General features: G+C 35.7%; 3 protein-coding genes across 6 annotated transcripts; all 3 read left to right on the forward strand.

The window, feature by feature from the left end:
• The first annotated feature begins 449 nt into the window (after positions 1–449).
• On the forward strand, positions 450–12,200 carry LOC111991843 (probable disease resistance protein At5g66900). 3 transcript variants are annotated; one of them, XM_065776038.1, is made up of 7 exons: positions 450–574; positions 656–1,578; positions 5,337–5,740; positions 6,048–6,409; positions 6,752–6,963; positions 7,702–8,637; positions 8,800–9,314. In XM_065776038.1, the coding sequence occupies exons 2-6, from the start codon at positions 948–950 to the stop codon at positions 8,535–8,537; spliced, it is 2,445 nt and encodes an 814-aa protein (XP_065632110.1). In that variant the 5' UTR covers positions 450–574; positions 656–947; the 3' UTR covers positions 8,538–8,637; positions 8,800–9,314. The 3 variants fall into 3 exon arrangements, with proteins under 3 accessions (XP_065632110.1, XP_065632109.1, XP_065632108.1); XM_065776037.1 differs by lacking the exon at positions 450–574 and adding an exon at positions 11,773–12,200 and having other exon boundaries at positions 581–1,578; positions 8,800–9,011; XM_065776036.1 differs by lacking the exon at positions 450–574 and having other exon boundaries at positions 581–1,578.
• A 2,900-nt stretch (positions 12,201–15,100) lies between these two features.
• LOC111991812 (uncharacterized) lies at positions 15,101–18,732 on the forward strand. 2 transcript variants are annotated; one of them, XR_010629980.1, is made up of 3 exons: positions 15,101–16,488; positions 16,755–18,209; positions 18,401–18,732. XR_010629980.1 is itself a non-coding variant. In XM_024023626.2 (2 exons), the coding sequence occupies exons 1-2, from the start codon at positions 15,562–15,564 to the stop codon at positions 16,929–16,931; spliced, it is 1,104 nt and encodes a 367-aa protein (XP_023879394.1). In that variant the 5' UTR covers positions 15,101–15,561; the 3' UTR covers positions 16,932–18,732. The 2 variants fall into 2 exon arrangements, 1 of the variants encoding a protein (XP_023879394.1); XM_024023626.2 differs by having other exon boundaries at positions 16,755–18,732.
• Positions 17,034–19,694, forward strand: LOC111991819 (uncharacterized). Its single transcript, XM_024023628.1, has 3 exons — positions 17,034–17,852; positions 18,401–18,536; positions 19,636–19,694. The coding sequence occupies exons 1-3, from the start codon at positions 17,034–17,036 to the stop codon at positions 19,692–19,694; spliced, it is 1,014 nt and encodes a 337-aa protein (XP_023879396.1).
• Positions 19,695–19,864: the final 170 nt, after the last annotated feature.

A 19,864-nucleotide genomic window follows, 5' to 3' on the forward strand; every position in this document is an offset into this window, starting at 1 on the left:
GTCCAACTTGTGTATTGGTCTAAAGTTTGAAACCAGCTTGTAAATTGGGCTAAAGTTTGAAAACTAGATGTGAAAGCTATGATCTGTCCAACTTGTCTATTGGGCTAAAGTTTGAAAACCAGATGTGAAAGATGTGAAAGCTATGATCTGTCCAACTTGTTTATTGGGCTAAAGTTTGAAAACCAGATGTGAAAGGCATGATCTGTCCAACTTGTGCATAGGGCTAAAGTTTGAAAGCCTGATGTAAAAGCTATGATCTGTCTAACTTGTCTATTGGGCTAAAGTTTGAAAACCGAACGTGAAAGCTTCTGATCTGTTTTTATTCCAGTTCTGAAAGGTCTGGTCTAGTCCATAAATGACATAATAAAAGTATGTGCCGCGTCGCTAGGGTCCATAACTTGGTTGGTTCCTAAAAAAAAAAAAAACATTTATGTAACTTTGTCCTTAACTTCCAGCTCCATGTTCGTGATAAAGATATGCGAAATTGCGGAGAAAAGTCAAAAGCGTGTATTGGTTGCTCTATTGTCGTGCTTTACCCGATTCTTTAATTCTTTCTTTTCCTCGAAAGAAGCATGTATGTTTCTTTAATGCTCTTCTCTTTTAGTACTCAACTGTCTTATTTAATTTCTTCAGCTCCGTTTCCTTTTCTACGCAGAGAAACTAAGAAGAAATTGAAGGGTTTGCATCTTTATAAAGTTCTGTAGCAGTATATAAGGTGTTACTTCAGCTTCGTAATTTTAAGATTTCGCAGCTTATTTAAGTTATACTGTGTTGCAGTTTTTTCATTCATTTGAAGGAAAATCTAAAACATCCTTAAACAAAATTTGTTGGGCAGTGGAAGTCTCTGTCAGTTTGTTTCTAAATTGGGTTTCGAAATACTAGATTGGGTTTACAATCTTTTGAAGATTTGGGTTCATTTGTCGATCGAAGCAAAGTTTTTAAGAGTTATGGCAGTAGCAATGAAGATTGGAGTTGAGGAAATATTTGCAGAGGTCACTTATCAAAAAAAAAAAATATTTGCAGAGGTCATTGCGGCCTTACATGACACATTCAAGAAAGGGGAAAACAAAGCCCTTCTTAAATGCCTCGGATCCAGGCGCAGGCTATATCGTTTATTGCGTTTGGTCATAGATGGTATAAAGCGATTAAATCTCCCAAAAAAGAATACAAAGAGCTGGATCGAAGACGTGAAAAAGGGTGAGAATCTAGCCCGCAAGTGCTCGAAAAGCCTGAGGTGGATATGCTGTCTTAAAGTCTGTTGCCCCACCGAGTCGGACGAGGACAGCGCAAGGTCCTGTGAGGATGATACGGAAGCAAATAGCACAAGGAATAATGGGGCCGAGATATCCTTAAACTTGAAAATTACTCTAGAAAAAGAGGATTCGAACTTGGATAAAAAAAGGGTATTTTGTGGGGTTCGTAGACCCCCGGATTTTACAGTTGGGTTTGATAAGCCAATGATGGAGTTGAAGACACTGCTGTTGAAGGAGGAGGTGCATCAGCTTCTATTGACTGCTCCGGCTGGATGCGGGAAGACCACGTTAGTGCAAATGCTTTGTCAGGATAAACAAATTAAAGGTACTCCTCTCTCTCTCTCTCTCTCTCTATAGGTATTAGGGCCCAAAATTTTAAGGGAAATGACTATTATACACACCTAATCTCACGTAATTGTCTGTAAGTTTGTGTGCGACGGTCTTTTTAATATATAAAATCAATTATAAATATTTTATTTTAAATTTATTTCTCTTGCTTTTTGTTATGTAGCATTATTAATAGAGTTTTTATATTTTGGCTTTGCTAGTATCTACTTCTCCTCGTTTGATAATATAGCTAATCCAAGATCTTCTTATAACCTAATCTATTTTAAGTAGGGTTTTATTAATTTGAATTTGAACATTTTATTTTTTGTAAAAGCAAATGTAACATGTTTTGTTAGTAAAATTTTATAAGAGATAAACTTATTTAGAAATAATTTAGCTTTTTATATAATCAAAAATGTTATAGTACATATCATAACATCCAGGGGTGGAACTATGTTGAAGCTTGTGGGGCCAAACTTCTCAAATATTAGTTTTTTACTCTTACGTTTACTTAAGCCTTTCAAAATATATATTGTTGGCCCCCCAAACTTCATAAATATTAGATTTTTACCCTTAAATTTATTTGAAGTTTTCATAAGATATGTAGTTAGCCTTCGGAACTCTTCTTATTTCTTGTATATGACACTTCTAAATTGGTTCAATTTACTATTATTTTTGCCCCCCAATCTCAAAATCCTAGTTCCGCCTGTCCACGAGTCAAGTTAATAGTAGTTTGGTCAATGAAGAAACAAGAAGGAAGTCAACTAGTACAAAAAATGCACAAGCTCTTGTTATATAGAACATGGGTTGAAGCAAGAGTAGTGAACATAAGGGTAATGACAAATCCATGGGAAGATCTCAGACTAAAGGGAAATCTGATGAGAAAGGCAAATGATTTCATTGTGGTAATGAATGCCATACGAAAATGAACTATTGGTGCATGGAAAAGATAACAAAAGGAGGCAAATAATCAAAAGAAAGATTATGACAAGAATATAATGGCTACTTGCTCAGGTAAAAAAGTAATGGTTCTCTCTTGGGGGAAGGATGAGTGCTTGCATGTTGGGGAGGAAATTGAGTGGGTTGTTCTGCTTCCGTACATTGTACTCCTAACAAGTGGTTCTTTATTTCATACATGGTTGGAGACTTTGGTTTTGTGAAGATGGGCAACAAAAGTTATTCAAAAATTGTGAGAATTGGTGATATTTGCATCTGAAGTAATGTCAGGTGAACAATGACTTTGAAGGTTGTGCGACATGTTCTTGAATTGTGTCATCATCTTATTTCCATATCCACATTGGATAAGGCCATGACAATTACTTCAGTAATGGAAAATGTAAACTTAACCAGGGGTCATTTATGGTGGCTAAAGGCAAGCTTTATCACACTTTCTACAAGACACTAGTGAAGGTGTGTAGAAATGTATTATATGTTGTGAAAGATGACTCATCAAACTTGAGGTATAAATGGTTGACTCACATAAGCGATAAAGGGTTTCAAATTTTAGCAAAGAAGTATCTTATTCCTTTTCTAAGGTAAAACACTAAACCCTTGTAATCATTGTCTTTTCAGTAAACAACATAAAGTTTCTTTTGCTATGTCCTCACAAGAAATCTAATCATTTGGAATTAGTCTACTTCGATGTTTGTGGTCTCATTGAGGTGGAGTATTTGGGTGCCAATAGATATTTTGTCTCATCTACTGATGATGCATCAAGGAAGATGTGGGGAATTTGTTGAAGAGAAAAGACCCAAGTGTTTCAACCATTTCAACAATTTCAAGCTATGGTTAATTAGAGAGACATAGAAACCATTGAAGTGTCATTGTACTAATAATAAGTGAGAGTACACATCAAAAGCACTCCAAGACTGTTGTTTAGGGAATAGTATAAGGCATGCTAAGACAGTTCATGGCATGATTTTCAAACTCAGATCATTCAAAGAATTGGAAAATAGAGAAATTCAAGGTTCTTAAGGTCAAATCGAGATTGAATCGTGATGAAGTCATAATTAATTTGTATATTAAATTTGTAAATATTCCTTCAAGTAAAAATATCTAAAAAAATTGTATAATAATCCTTTCAATTGAAACATACTTTCAAATTTGTAAATTTGTAAAAATATCTAAATTTGTAGAAATATCTAAATTTGTAAAAATATCTAAAACAATTGAAACATACTTTCAAATAAATTTACATGATATTATAAAGTTAATAGAAAATAGTACAACATGAATAAGCATGAAAAAAAATTTGTATAATAATCCTTTAAGTAGAAATAATTTTGATTAAAAAAAAATCACTTTTAATTATTGTAGTAATCACAAGTAAATTTAGCAAAGAAAACAAATTTGGTAATATTTAATTAATAGAGATAGAGTTTTTTTTTTTTTTTTTTTTAGAAGGAACTGAGATAGAGGTAATACAATAAGTTGAAAAACTATAAATTATGTAAATCTAAAATAAATATAATGATAGTATAAAGTATGTAAATCTAAGTGTTCCGTTGGTTATATTACCGGCCTTGGTTTTTAAATGGGAGGTGAGGTTGGGTGAAGACAATGGCAATGGCAATGGCAATGGTGTTGTAATGTTTCCTACAGTTGAACAACCAAGAAACCAAAATCAAGCCCCTCACCAAATCAAACCCCAAAAACCGTATAGTGGATTGTCGGAGCTCAACTGGATGTAGGCTTCATTTAGAACCATGTAAATCTTACGAGCATTGTTTATGCCTTTTATGTGTTTGATAATTTGTCTCTTAGAATCAAATTGCGTATTTTTCTAGTTTAGCGTCGGTATCTACTGTGGCTAACGTCTAGTTCCGTTTTGTTGGTAACTACACACCTGGTTGACGCTACTAAGGGAGACTTTGGTCCCACTAAGAAGTGGTTAGTTTTTCCCAACAAGTTGTGGCCATGGCAAATCATGTTCATTCTTTTATTTTGGCCCTTTCAACACTTGAAGCAATGTTTTTGACATATTTTATCTTTTGGAATTATTTCCAATGTTTTAAATTCCATTCTATTCTGGCCAAAATATTCCATTTTGGTGTTCCAGACAAATTCCGGTTATTCCAGCCTATTTCGGATTGTGTTAGATTTTTTTAGACATTGACATCATTTGACTTATTTTATTCCCATATCATATTTTAAAATTTGTTTTGGCTAATTGAATTTAATGAAATATAAAGTTATAAATATATAAATTAGGTATATATGTGTGTGTGTATATATCTGGTGTGTAGTCTTGAAACGGTGCACTGAAACACACTGATACCAGAATATTCTATTCCAATTGTCAATCAGGAATAGTCTTTGGAACGGAATTCAAAACTTTGATTATTTCCTTAGATAAAGAGTAAATGAAAAGAAGTACGACAACAATAACTAAGCCTTATTCCCAAATTTTGGTGGTTGGCTATGAATTGTCAAAAAACTAAGTATGATTGACCACTTGTACTCTTTTCCATTTTTCTATTCTGTCCAAAGTCATATTCTCTATCACCTCCTTAATTAACATGTGATTTTAAGAGATGATTAAAAAAAAAAAAAGGTAATTCTCATTATCTCATTTCTTTATAATTGTGTTGATTCTCACAAATTTTTTTGGGCTCACTTCTCACCCTTTCCCTTGATTGGGCTTGGGAATTGTGTTCATGACTTCGCCGTTATGTGAGTTTTTTTTAATGTAATTTTACGAGACATGAAATGTGCCTCCAAGGCTGTTTTCTAACTACATTGTTTTTGGATATACAGGCATGTTTGCGAACAATATTCTCTTTGTCAACATTTCTAAAACTCCCAATGTGAAGGTCATTGTACAAAACCTATTTAGTTATAAGGGTTATCAGCCAAAGTATCAAATTCAAAGTGAAGTTGATGCAATCCGCCAACTACCACAAATGTTGAGTCATATTGGACCTAATCCTATATTGTTGATCCTGGATGATGTCTGGCTTGGATCAGAATCCCTTTTTGAAAAGTTTAAGTTTAATATTCCAAACTACAAGATTTTGGTTACTTCAAGAACTGCATTTCCAAGATTTAAATATGCATATAACTTGAAACAACTAAATGATGTGGATGCAATGACTCTTTTTTGTCACTCAGCATTCCTACAAGATGAGAGCTCTTATATTCCAGAAGAAGATATCAAAAAGGTACTTGGTGAATCTGTGATATATATATATCAGAAGATATATTTTTTTTTTATTGGTACATACATAATACCATGTACTTTGCCAAAATCATTATTCCTACTTATACATACTTTTAAGCTTGCTTGTTTTGTTTCCAATAACCCAACTTTCCAAAATGAGACTGCAAAAAAGGGGGAAAATTTTGTCACCCACTCTGTTTTCATATTTCTGAATAATTAATGTTGTTTAGATAATTTAAATCTTGGAAAAAATTACCCTTGCTGAATTTTGAACAGTAATTGAGTTTATTTGGTTCCTTGCATTGCAGATAGTAAGAGGTTGTGGGGGGTTTCCATTGGTCCTTAAAATGATTGGTGGCTCACTGTGTGGGCAACATGCAGTTGTATGGCACAGTAGACTTTTGAAATGGTCTGATGGTCATTTTTTTTTCAATTCTGATACTGAGTTGCTTCCTCATCTTCAAAAAAGCCTAGAATTTCCAGATGACAAGATCATTATCAAAGAGTGCTTCATGGACCTTGGTTCATTTTATGCAGAACAAAGGATCTCTGCTGCTATCCTTATTGATATGTGGGCAGAATTATATGAACTAGATGAAGATGGCATCCACACGATTGCCAATTTGCAAGAACTCACCATTCGAAATCTGGCTAACCTTGAGATGACAAGGTACGCTAGCTATTTATGACCCTTTATGGCTTAATTAACTTTTGATGGCAATTGATAATTTGTTATTATAGTTTATTTGACCTTTTGGTGCTAAATTTGAACTTTTTATCTCATTGATGTGAAATGTGATTACAACAAAGAGCTAGAAAGAAAGAAACTTATACCAAACTAGAAACAATAAGAGATGTCAATTACTCTGCCCAGGAAAAGAGAGGGATTTTAACTTTTGTTAGTCTATAACTTCCTATAATTATATTCTTAATTTTGTTGGATAATGTGTGTTTGTGAAAAATGATTTTTTTTTAAATATTTTTCTAAGCTTCTAATTTGCCCATTCACCAGGAAAGATGCAAGTGAGGTCAAGAGCTATTACAATGAAGACTTTGTCACACAACATAATATTCTTAGAGAGCTTGCTTTGCATCAAAGTAGCCAGGAGCCTATAGGACAAAGGAAAAGACTGATTATGAACATAAGTGGAACCAATCTACCAAAGTGGTGGATGGAACAGAAACAACAACCCATCAATGCACGCTTATTATCCATCTCAACTGGTTGGCACATTTTCTCTCTCCCAAATACACACACATACACATTATGTAACCTACATAATATTGAGTGCTAATCACATCATATTCAATGAGCCCCTTTGACTTTTGAAAAATCCATCCTCCCTCTTATGCTTTTGGTAAAAAAATCCATCTTTAGATATAAATTAAATAATCCCCCCCTCCCCCCCCTCCGGCCTTTCTTGAAATTTTGCAAACATGGAGGATATAAGAAGAAGATGTAATCCAATAGTGGATTTGTCAAAATTCACTTCTAATAAAAATATATTGAGTAAGTTTGTAGCCTAAGGCTACAATCGATTTTGTAGCTAAACTTTGTCCTTAATTTAAAGTGTATTTAATGTATTTCATAAAAATAGAAAAAGTTTATATATTATTAATGCTCTATACTCTTATACCATAATAGTATATCCTAGAAATATGTAAGTAAATCTTTTTAATAAAAACATTCTTTATTTTTATAATTTTTCATTTAGAAAATTAAAGATATGATTTTTTTTTTCCCCTTTTAGAAGAAACAATAAATGTTGATTTCATGGTTAGGAGTTAAAAATCTTTTAGTTTTTATTAATGTTAGATATACTTTGTTATATGTAAAAAATAGCATTTGTTAAATAATATTACAAACATATTTTGTGTGTGTAGGTTTTTCTTTGGATTTATTTTATATTTAGCTTGGCCTTCCTGAAGAATTTTTTGGTGTATACAATGTATTTTTTGCAGATGAATCATTCTTGGGGAGTTGGTGCAACATTCAAGCACCTAAAGTTGAGGTTTTAGTTCTAAATTTTCGAACAAGGACTTACACCTTACCTGAATTTGTGGAGAAAGCAAATGAACTCAAGGTTTTGATAGTCAGTAATTGTGGTTTCTTTCATGCTGAAATAAAAAAATTTCAACTGCTCTGGTCTCTACCCAATTTAAAGAGAATTAGGTTGGAGAAGATTTCAATTTCTTCCCTTTGCAAGACCCTTGTACCATTGAAGAGTTTAAGAAAAATATCATTATTTATGTGCAATATTGGTATTGCTTTTGAGAATTGTACTATCCAGGGTTCATATGCATTGCCAAATCTAAAAGAGATAAACATTGATTATTGCAATGATCTAGTAGAACTACCTGTTGGGTTGTGTGACATTGTCCACCTAAAAAAACTCTACATCACCAACTGTCATAAGTTGTCTATACTGCCTAAAGGTATTGGGAAGCTGGTGAATTTAGAAGTGCTAAGGATTAGGTCTTGTATTGATTTGTCAGAGTTGCCAGAGTCAATTAGAAGCCTCCATAAGTTAAGCATTCTTGACATATCTGATTGCCTAAGCATTAGCAAGTTGCCAAAATACATTGGTGAGTTGTGTAATTTAAAAGTGCTTAACATGAAAGGGTGCTTGAGATTATGTAATCCATTGCCAGAATCAACAATAGATCTTAAGCAATTAATGATTGTGGTATGTGACGAAGAGAGGGCCAAGTTATGGGAGCCTATCAAGGACGTCCTCACCAAGCTTAACATTGAGGTGGCTAAGAAAGATATCAAATTGAATTGGCTTCTCAAGTAGCACTTTAGAGAACCTTCTATTGTGGCTGTGGAGGCTTTAGCAGCAAGAAGAGCAGTGCAGTTTACCATTGAAACAAGCTTTCACCTGTCATCTTTCAAAGGTAATTCAGAGATTGTTATCAACTCTCTTAGGCGTGGAGATGTGTTTCACTCTTTCGTTGGTCATATTTTAAAAGATATGTTGTCTTATGTTAGCTCTTTACAAAGTTATACTCTGAAAATTTTGAATACGTCCTAAGCTTCTAATTTTTCCCATTCACCAGAAAAGATGCAAATAAGGTGCACAAATATTACAATGATGACTTTGTCACACAACATGATGTTCTTAGAGAGCTTGTTTTGCATTAGAGCAGCCAGGAGCTTATAGGACAGAGACAAAGATTGATTATGAACATAAGTGAAAACAATCTACCAAGATGGTGGAGAGAACAGAAACATCAACTCATTAATGCTCGCTTATTATCTATTTCAACTGGTATGCACATTTTCTCTCTAACAAAGACACATATTGATGTGGGAGATGCAAGAAAATTATTATTTAATATTATTTATGTGTGCAAGTCAATTGTATTTTTATGTTTTAGGTCCTAGTAGTTTATTGGGCTATTAGTATTTTAATTTGAGAAGCAAGGTTATTTTTGTAATAAGGCAATTAGGGTTTTCAGGCTAATTAGAACTAGGATTTAGCAATCCTTTATAAGCAACTTATTGTACTCTTTGAGGAGATAGTTGATATTTTGATGAATGAAAAAAATAATGGCCGTTTGGTCTTTGGTCTGGTGCTGACTCCATGTCTATCCTAGGTGCTGACTCCTAGTGGTTTCCCTGCTTGGTGCTAACTCCAAGTAAGGCCTAGGTGCTGACTCTTAGGTGATATCCCTTTATTTTTTTATTGTTTAGATTTTGTTCTGATTGTCCTGCATTATATTTGGTATCAGAGCAAACATCAATCTGTTGAAACATCATCATAGGAAAGAGTCAGAAAATATCACCCAAAAAAAAAAAAAAAAATCCATCACCATCGTGTTTTTCTCCACCATAGAGTTGTCTTTGTCATTTTTCTACTTGGTGCAAGAAAGTTGTTATACAGTTGTGTTTCCCATTAAAAAAAAAAAAAAAAAAAAAAACCCAAGATTTTGAAGCCAACCAAAAACCTCTAGTCCAGAATCCACGATCAAGTCTCCAAATCCCTTGCAACCACAAAGAGAGAAGAGACCCACGTCAAGATCCATTGGCAACCTTGACCAACCACCGCTGATATTGACCCACCAATCGCCGAAACCTACAGATTAGCACTTAGTTGCCGCCGACCCACCAGTCATCGCCGCCGACACCATCATCACTACTCCTCCATGTATCATGTTGCCGCTGCCTTCCCTGTTGTCACGCCGCCACAGTCGCCAGTCCCTAGCTCCGCAAGCCCATCGCCGGTCTCTTTTAGTTTATGTAGTCTTTCTTTTTAGTCCGTGGTTTGAGTTCCTTTTAGAGTCTGTACTTTGAGTTTCTTTTAAGTCTGTGTCTGTAGTTTCTTTTAAGTCCGTTTGAATTTCTTTTAAGGCTGTGTTTTTAATGTCTTGAAGCAATAGTGTATTTTATTATTTTTGCAAAAAAAAAAAAAAAAAAAAGAAGCCTAGCCCACAAAATCCAAACTTGTCAACCAGCCCAGTCCTAGCAACTATTGAGAGAATAGTCTTAGAAGCCTATTCCAACAATCTGTCCAGAGAACATCACAGCAACTCAGGTTCTTGTTCCAACTTCCAACTATTTGTTGAAGCACTATTTTAGAGAATCATGGTAATATTAGAAGCACCTTATTTTGATGGTTATGACACTTGTCCATGTGATTTTGTCAACTGGATGAATGGGATGGAGCAATTCTTTGAGTAAGCAAATTTTGCAGATAACAAAAAGGTTAGGTATACCAAGTTGAAGTTAAGAGGTAAATCACAAAGGTTTTTGGAGAATCTTTAATATTTCTGCTATATGGATTAAGAACCTGCTATTAGTGTATGGGAAGATATGAAAGAAAAGTTTCGTGATGAGTATTTGTTACCATACTATCGAGTTAAGTATCTACCCTAATCTCAGTGTGGTACTTTTCAAGTTGAAGCAAATACGATGAATCCTCATCCTCATCCCATTTCATGTCCTCGGTGCACTTTTGAACAATCTACCCAAGAATTATCCACCAAGGATTTAAAGGAGCTCATGAAAAATGTTCAAGACAGGATTGTTCAGATGAAGCAAAGAAGACTTAAACCGATTCAATTGGGAAACCAAGGATACTAGATCACAATGAACTTATTATTGCCCCAATAGAAGATAACATTGATGATGATATTTTGGTCGTGGAGAATCCTCTAGTAACACCAAAGCCTAATGTTGACACAAACGTACATGCCTCGACAAATGTTGCTTTAACATGCGTGCAAGGAAATGAATTTATTGAAGGGCAACAAGGTGAAGAGATGGTGCCTAAAGAGAGTATTATGTTAGAGGGTGCACATGATGTGAAAGTTGAAGTTGTTGAATGTGCTTCTGATCAACCCTCCACAATCCTTGAAGATCTACATCTTGGTGAAGTCGAAAGGGTTAAAACCATAGTGCTTCCTATGGTTCATAAGGTTCAAGAAGAGATTATATTGATTCCACACATTGATTTCGTTATTCCAAATGAGTTTGATGTGGTGGAATTCAAGGTTTTTCTTTTCCCTGTGCTCCCTAAGGTGATTTCAGACTTGAAGCAAGTGTTATTTGTCAGCATCCTAATCCTTCAATGCTTTAAAAGTTGAGGTCGAGTTTTCTCCAACCAGAGGAGAATGATGCGGGAGATGCAAAAAAATTATTATTTAATATTATTTATGTGTGCAAGTCAATTGTATTTTTATGTTTTAGGTCCTAGTAGTTTATTGGGCTATTAGTATTTTAATTTGAGAAGCAAGATTATTTTTGTAATAAGCCAATTAGAACTAGGGTTTAGCAATTCTTTATAAGCAACCTATTGTACTCCTTGAGGAGATAGTTGATATTTTGATGAATGAAAAAAACAATGGCCGTTTGGTCTTTCCTTGGTTTGGTGCTGACTCCAAGGCCTAGGTACTGACTCCTAGGTCATATAATTTTATTTTTCTATTGTTTAGATTTTGTTCTGGTGGTCCTGTGTCACATATACACATACACTATGTAAACAACGAAATACTAATTGCCTGTCACACTGTATACAATTCTTTTTGCAGACGAATCATTCTCTTGGAGTTGGTGCAACATTCAAGCTCCCAAAGTTGAGGTTTTAGTTTTGAATTTTCAAACAAAGAATTACACCTTACCTGAGTTTGTGGATAAAATGGATGAACTCAAGGTTTTGATAGTCACTAATTATGGTTTCTTTCGTGTTGAGTTCAGCAATTTTCAACTTTTAGGGTCTCTACACAATTTAAAGGGAATCAGATTAGCGAAAGTTTCAATTTCTTCCCTTTGCAAGACCCTTGTTCCATTGAAGAGTTTGAAGAAAATATCCTTATTTATGTGTAATATTGGTAAGGCTTTTGAGAATGGGCAAAACTTAGATACAATACCTGAGATACAGTACCTTAGGTGCCCCTCTTAAAATTAAAACACTTGTCCACTTACTTAACATTGATACTGCTGTTTCCTTCTCTATTTATTTCTTTTCCTTCTTTTTTTCCCCTCGTTTCAGACTAAAGCATTTTGACTCTTGAACTCCCACCAAACACCCTTTGCTCCTACCGTTCTTTCTCTCTCTCTCTCTCTGTTCTTCTCTTTCTCTCTCACTCAGATTAGATGGAATAGACGAATCTAGCTCTCTGAATTCTTTATCTTGCTCTGTTTTTGCAGATTGGTTGGCTAGCACTAAGAAAATTTGTTGGCATGTATTAGCTGAATCTCATTATAGGTTTTCAATTCTAGTTGCTAGGTTTGTGTTATTTTGAGGTTTGGTAGAGTTTTTCTTTTGTTGATTATGATCTATGTATCAATTTTGGTTATTAGGTCTGTGTTATTATTGCTTTGGTTTGTTTTGATTTGGGTTTTCAATTATAGTTGCTGAGTTTGAGTTATTTTGAGGTTTGGAAGAGTTTTCCTTTGGTTATTTCTGATGAAGGTTTCAATTTTGGTTAATGGGTTTGTCTTAGTCTTGTTTTGGTTAATTTTAGTTTGGGGTTTCAATTATAGTTTCTGGGTAAGAGCAACCTTAAACAATTTACATCAACCAGAATTATTTTATATATATAGTGAGGTAAACTAGAGGAACATAGCTTTAGCAATATTGCTACACTTTAGTCCAAACATGATATACCTGTTAATGTAAAATTCAAGATTCCAGAGTGATATTCTGTATCAACTAACAAAGGGAATATAATATATATAAGCTGCAAAGGAGGGGCTTGCTAGTTAATTTTTGCCAAATTTCACCTTGGATGCGTCTATTATATGATTATTTTAAGCACTATACTTTATTCTTGAAGTGATGGGCAATTGTAGAAAATTTTACCAATGCTAATGTAATGATGTTTTGCTACTTTTGAGTTCTTGGGAACATATCTCCAGTTTGAGAATTAATGGTTTTTATGGGAACAAACAGAGAGCCGAGGATAAATAAAATGGTTCTTTTATGATTCTTTTAAGGTTCCTAACTGTTGACTTATTTGCTTCAACTATTAAAGAATAAAATTATTTGGGCCAAATTGGCCAAATACCATCAATTTTTGAACTTTTTTGCACGAAAACACTGTTTCAGAAATAAATAGGAATCTACCACCTTTTTAAGTACTCGAGTACTATATTTTCCAGTTTCACTGTGGCACAATGACATGGCACTTGGATTAAAAATTCCGCTTAGTACTCGAGCCCACGAAGCTCGAGTACTATATTACTGTGGTACCCGAGTTTACTAAACTCGGGTGCCATTCTGTAATGGCCACATGCAGAGTGTGCGCTTGGGCAAATTGGTACCCTAGTTTGCCAAACTCGGGTACCAATCTGCCTTAACAATTTTTTTTTAAAAAAAACATGGGCCAAAAAAACCATGGGCCAAATGACTAAGGCAGATTGGTACCCGAGTTTCAGAAACTCGGGTACCAATCTGCCTTAGAAAAGTTTTTTGAAAAAAGCCCTGGGCCAAAAAAGCCTTGGGCTAAATGGACTAAGGCAGATTGGTACCCGAGTTTCTGAAACTCGGGTACCAATCTGCCTAAGCAAAGTTTTTTGTAAAAAACCCCTGGGCCAAAAAAATCTTGGGCCAATTTCAATAAGGCAGCTTGGTACCCGAGTTTCTGAAACTCGAGTACCTACTGCCACACTTCTTTATTACCCACCTACTCACAATTTCGCACTGGCTCCAACGGTCGGAGTAAATGCAAAGTTAATGGTACTCGAGTTCTTTGAGGTCGAGTACCTTTTAACCAAATATCACGCCCTCAGCATTATTACTTCCATTCAGCACAGACCTCTTTCCACCATGTGTGAGTGAGATCTTTCCAGCATAAAGTTTGCTGTTCAGTCACCATCTGCAAGTCTTTGAGCTGTGTCAGTGTCTCCATCAACCAACGTGCTATCCATTTCACCATTGGGTCAACCCTCTTGTGACCAGTAGATAGAGGTATTGTTAAATGCTTAGTTTTTTGATATTTATGCATGGGTTAAATGACTTCAATGCTTAGTTTTTAGATTGTTTTCGTATGAGATTTTTATGCATGAGTTTCATGTAATGAGTTTTGCAATATTAACTGTGTACAATAGCTGATACATACATGGTTCTATATATATAGTGGAAATTTAATTGTGTAATGAGTTTGGCCATTTTCACCTCAAAACGAGTATTAAATTTAATTACATAATATAATAGTAGAAATGTCAACTGAAACATCTTTTTATTATTACCACCTAGTCACACATCCAGATGGTTTTGAATCCTGACCTTGTAATCTATATACGGTAAGAGGCAAGTATAATGTAAGCTATAACTCATTGGCATTAATAGTTTAGAACCATCAATATAAAATTAATATGAAAATTGACAAGAAATATTTTCTACCTATATGCTAAACATAAAGAAAGAAATGAAAACATAAATCATATTGATAGCATTTACTCGTTCAAGGTTAGAAATTTGAGAATTGTACTTCACTAATGTGACTTATTATCTTTAAGGTAAACTGAAAAAAAAAAAAAAAAATTCTAATAAAATTCTAATAACATTAACTATTTTTTCGATAAAGTAAAAAACAAAATAATAATATGCAATTAATATAAACTTATGAATTATGTAAACTCCTTTTTTCTTTCTATTTATACCAAGTTATCAATTTCTTCACAATTTAAAATTATTTGATATAAAAGTGGGGCTGTATATACGGTTTGGTATATTTTTCCCTTTTCCTACTGTACCGTTTCTTAATATAATCTTTCCTTCTCATACTTACATTATATTAAACTTGCATATAATATGAATTCATTTCTCAACAAAGAAATTGGCTTAATAAAATAAAGTCGAAATGGTTGACATTTTTTTTTTTAATTTTAGATGTGTATAAAATATATATATATATATGGTTAAGTGCACATTATGATCGAGATTCAATTATTTATATGTCTATACACATAGTCAAGGAGGTTGAGTTTGAATAGAAATTGTTTTTTGCATATGCCAAATTTATGTAACTATTTATAGTTTATGACAACCTTTAATATTGTTACTAATAGGTCAGTGATGGATTTTCACTTTTTCTATGTGTACTACGATGGAGAGACGTATTATCATGAGTTAAATGGGTTGTTCATACCAAGGCTCAAACCAAAAGCAAAAATGTGTTAAGGTGAAGCGTGGGATAGGCCTAATGAATTTGAAACGAAGAATATTGAAGGTGATGGGGTTAGACCAGTCTAGGCATAACATTTCCATTGTGTATCGAGCACCTTAACTGGTTGTAGGCACCCCAGTTGTCTACAAGTCACTACAGTTATCGGGTGGCGCCGAAGTGAAGATGATGTGGGAAGTTGTTAAATAAATGGTGGTGAAAGGATTTGTTGCTTCGGAGCTCTATGTCACTGTTGAGCCCACCATAGTAGAGGCTGGAGAGGGTTCACAACTTACTGTTTTGGATGGAACTATAGATGAGCACATCGAGTCAATACCATTACAGTCTTATCAAGGGTGTGCAGAGAACACAGGAGATGGGTATGGCAATGAACCATGGCAGACATTTCCTGGTGTGAACTCAACTAAGGAGGAGGCAGGGCCCCAGGAAGTGCATGAAGGAGAGCATTTATCTCATGATGAGCTGCATGGGGGCACATTTGAAAATGAAGATGATTACAGAGTTACTGATGATGCAACTCATATTGATGTTACTAGGGATGACTTCGAAGAGTTCCTAGATACCATGGGTGAACATGAGGATGTTAATCATATTGAAGATGTGGTTGTAGAAGAGAATAGAGACACATGCCCCGGTCCCGATCCTACACCAGAATGGTTCACCAAAAACACTTGGGATAATATGTTTGATCCATCACCGGTTATGCAAGCGGAAATATCAAGTTGGACACCTGGGGAGCAGCCACTGAAAGGGATGGTATTCGCGACTAAATTAGCAGTGCGACATGCATTGACCTGGTACGCAGTGCGAGAGAATTTTAGCTTCAAAACTGAGCATTCAGACTCAAAGAGGCTTATGATGAGTTGTGAGGATGATTCTTGTCCATGGTCAGTTCATGCGATTTGTTGCAAGGGAGACAATGTCTGGAAGATCGCAAAATGCAAGGGCCCCCACACGTGCGACAAAATTCAGAATGCTCATGATAGTCGGGTGATTGATTCAGCGTTTCTAGCATACGTACTTGAGCGCTATATACGAGAAGACCCTGCGTATAAGATAAAGAACTTACGCCACGTTGCTTTGGCAGACTTAAAACACGAAGTATCTCACTACAAGGTATTCTAGCAACTTACATTCTTTTTTCAATACAATGTAGAAACATTAGTTTTATGTGAAGTATAAGCACAATATTTTTTCCCCACAACCCATGAATACCTTATATTATGAAAATTGAAATTGAAAAAAGAAAAAGAAAAAAAGGAATAAAGAGAAAGAAATGCTTTATATAGGTTATAGCCTTACAAGTCCTGATTTGTTTTCTTCAACTATAATTATTTAACTTGTATTCATTTCTAACGTAATCATTATGGTTCACATACAAGGTATGGGATGCCAAACAAAAGGCCGTTGCAGCTATATACAGGGATTTTAAGGAGTCATATGCAGAGTTGCCGCGGTTTTTGGCAGGACTTCGGGATGCAAGTCCGGGTACACAGTATAAGTTACTAGTAGATGATAATTATGAACGGGGAACCTGTACATTCAAGTCTGTATTTTAGGCGTTTCCTCCATGTATTGTTGGGTTCAAGAAGTGTAGGCCTGTGATTAGCATTGATGCAACCCACTTCTATGGAAAATATAAAGGAAAATTGATGATTGCAATGGCGACAGATGCTAATAACAAGATTTATCCACTAGCCTTTGCCGTTGTCGAGAGCGAGAGCACAAAGACTTGGGGTTGGTTCTTGGGTTGTATAAGAACGTATATTACCGACCGGAGACACTTGTATGTCATATCTGACAGACACCCTAGGATACAAGCTATCTTTAAAGACACTAATCAAGACTTTTCCTTACGGCCTCCCATGACAGAACATCGTTACTGCCTTCATCATCTATGTAGTAACGTCAACAGTAGATGTAACAATGAAACTGTAAAGAATCTAGTATGGAGGGCAGCAAGTGCTACCCAGGAGCGAAAGTTCAATGCGACCTTTGATTTAATTAAGAATATCAACCAGGATGCACACCGGTATTTGAAGGATGTGCCCAAAAAGAAATGGGCTCTAACTTTTGAGGAGGGTTACCGTTATGGGGCGATGACTACAAATGTCTCTGAGTGCTTCAATGGTGTTCTAAAGGGTACTCGTAGCCTGCCCATTACGGCAATGGTGAAATACACATGGTTCAAACTTAATGCTTACTTCGATGATCGTCGCAATAAGAGCATAGCACAGTTGAATTCGAGACAAAAATGGACTAAATATGCCTTGGATATCTTCATGAGAAATAAGGTGAAGGCAGAGCATCACAGGGTGACGAGATTGAGCGCGCAACAACAATCATATCAAGTAGATACATCACATAATCCAGGGACTGCTGGATGTGGGGATCACACACATGGAGTTAATCTGCTGCAAAGAACTTGCACATGTCAGAAATGGAAAATGTACAAGATACCATGTTCACATGTCATTGCAGTTTGTATTAGGTATCGACATGATGCAGAGCAGTACATTGACCTATGCTATAATGTGGACGCACTGTTCTGAAGCTATGCTCCTGTTTTCCCTGTGTTGAAAGATAGATTATCATGGCCGGATCCAGAAGAAACTCGAAAAGTCCTCCCTAACCCCCCGATTGATCCGAGAAAAAGGTCGCCCTGTCTCAACACGAATCAGGAATGAGATGGACGAGGGTGGGAGACGGCCGAGAACCACACCATGGAAGGAGGGGGGGAGGAAGGGGCAATGCAGGTTGTGTGACCAAGAGGGGCAAACCGAAGAACATGCCCTAAGCGGAACGAGATACCAACGAGTGGTGGTCTCGTGGAGTAGGTACGCTAAGTTTGAACCGTGACATCCTTCTAAATGCAACTTGATTCCATGCATAAAATCACAGGTTGTTTCCATGCATAGATTCTTTAAGTTATCATGATCAAAATGAAGGATGGGATATGGAAAATTTATGTCAACCATGAACATATCATAGTTGTTTTATTAACTTATGCATTTGGTGATACTATTAGGTTGATCCAACCATTGGTGAGACAGAGGATGATGGTGTTGAAGATGAATACCAGCTAGAGGACCTAGAGGTTGTAGCAGCTGATTACATGTTGAAAGTGGGGGTCTCCAATTTCAAAAATGCATGGGAAAGCATGGGTGATAACTACAAATTGATAATGTTGTTCGCAAATATCATCCCAAGTTCAATCGATGGATTAAAAAATTTTGCTACAAATGACTTTTATATTTTTATTAATTTGAAGTTAGTTGTACCAACTTTGAAATTGTTTGTTGCAAATCTACAATTGTTAAAATGGTGGTCGCTTTGATTATTTCAATATAAGCCATATTTTAGTTATGGAGGAAATTTTGTGCATGTTTCATGGGGTTTGGCAGTGTCCTGTGACTTTTGTCCATTTCCATGAAGTTCTAGCTTCATTCACCAAAATCAACTTATCAAACAAAAAAAATTGTTCACTAAAAAATCAAATCAATGTAAAGATTTTTGCCCAGGGCTTTTTTCAAAAAAAATTGCTGAGGCAGATTGGTACCCGAGTTTCACAACTCGGGTACCAATCTGCCTTATTGCATTTTGCCCTGGGTTTTTTTGGCCCAGGGCTTTTTTCCAGGGCTTTTTTCAAAAAATTTTGCTAAGGCAAAATGGTACCCGAGTTTGACAAACTCGGGTACCAATCTGCCTTATTGCATTTCGCCCTGGGTTTTTTTGGCCCAGGGCTTTCTTCAAAAAAATTTGCTAAGGCAGATTGGTACCCGAGTTTGCCAAACTCGGATACCAATCTGCCTTATTGCATTTCGCCCTGGGTTTTTTTGGCCCAGGGCTTTCTTCAAAAAAAATTTGCTAAGGCAGATTGGTACCCGAGTTTGACAGACTCGGGTACCAATCTGACTTATTGCATTTTGCCCTGGGTTTTTTCGGCCCAGGGCTTTCCTCAAAAAAATTTGCTAAGGCAGATTGGTACCTGAGTTTGACAGACTCGGGTACCAATCTGCCTTATTGCATTTTGCCCTGGGTTTTTTTGGCCCAGGGCTTTCTTCAAAAAAATTTGCTAAGGCAGATTGGTACCTGAGTTTGACAAATTCGAGTACCAATCTGCCTAATTGCATTTTGCCCTGGGTTTTTTTGGCCTAGGGCTTTCTTCAAAAAAAATTTGCTAAGGCAGATTGGTACTCGAGTTTGACAGACTTAGGTACCAATTTGCCTTATTGCATTTTGCCTTTGGTTTTTTTGACCCAGGGTTTTCCTCAAAAAAATTTGCTAAGGCAGATTGGTACCCGAGTCAGATTGGTACCTGAGTTTGACAGACTCAGGTACCAATCTGCCTTATTGCATTTTGCCTTGGGTTTTTTTGGCCCAGGGCTTTTTCAAAAAATATTTGCTAAGGCAGATTGGTACCCGAGGGAAGAAATGTTCTATTTCGTCTAGCTACATATCAAAATTGGTCACACCTTAATTCACCTTCTAG

The sequence above is a fragment of the Quercus suber genome, unplaced genomic scaffold (genome assembly GCF_002906115.3).
Source record: "Quercus suber isolate HL8 unplaced genomic scaffold, Cork oak 2.0 scaffold_125, whole genome shotgun sequence".
Taxonomy (NCBI): domain Eukaryota; kingdom Viridiplantae; phylum Streptophyta; class Magnoliopsida; order Fagales; family Fagaceae; genus Quercus; species Quercus suber.

Excerpts from the sequence above, each read along its gene's own strand:
- LOC111991812 (XM_024023626.2), top strand. The coding sequence starts at position 15,562 with ATGGTGGTGAAAGGATTTGTTGCTTCGGAGCTCTATGTCACTGTTGAG. Across the intron at positions 16,489-16,754 it reads ACGAAGTATCTCACTACAAG|GTATGGGATGCCAAACAAAA; the intron begins GTATTCTAGCAA and ends TTCACATACAAG.
- LOC111991819 (XM_024023628.1), top strand. The coding sequence starts at position 17,034 with ATGGCGACAGATGCTAATAACAAGATTTATCCACTAGCCTTTGCCGTT. Across the intron at positions 17,853-18,400 it reads CATGTTCACATGTCATTGCA|GTTGATCCAACCATTGGTGA; the intron begins GTTTGTATTAGG and ends TGATACTATTAG. Across the intron at positions 18,537-19,635 it reads AAATGCATGGGAAAGCATGG|GGTTTTCCTCAAAAAAATTT; the intron begins GTGATAACTACA and ends TTTTTGACCCAG.
- LOC111991843 (XM_065776038.1), top strand. The coding sequence starts at position 948 with ATGGCAGTAGCAATGAAGATTGGAGTTGAGGAAATATTTGCAGAGGTC. Across the intron at positions 1,579-5,336 it reads TCAGGATAAACAAATTAAAG|GCATGTTTGCGAACAATATT; the intron begins GTACTCCTCTCT and ends TTGGATATACAG. Across the intron at positions 5,741-6,047 it reads CAGAAGAAGATATCAAAAAG|ATAGTAAGAGGTTGTGGGGG; the intron begins GTACTTGGTGAA and ends CTTGCATTGCAG.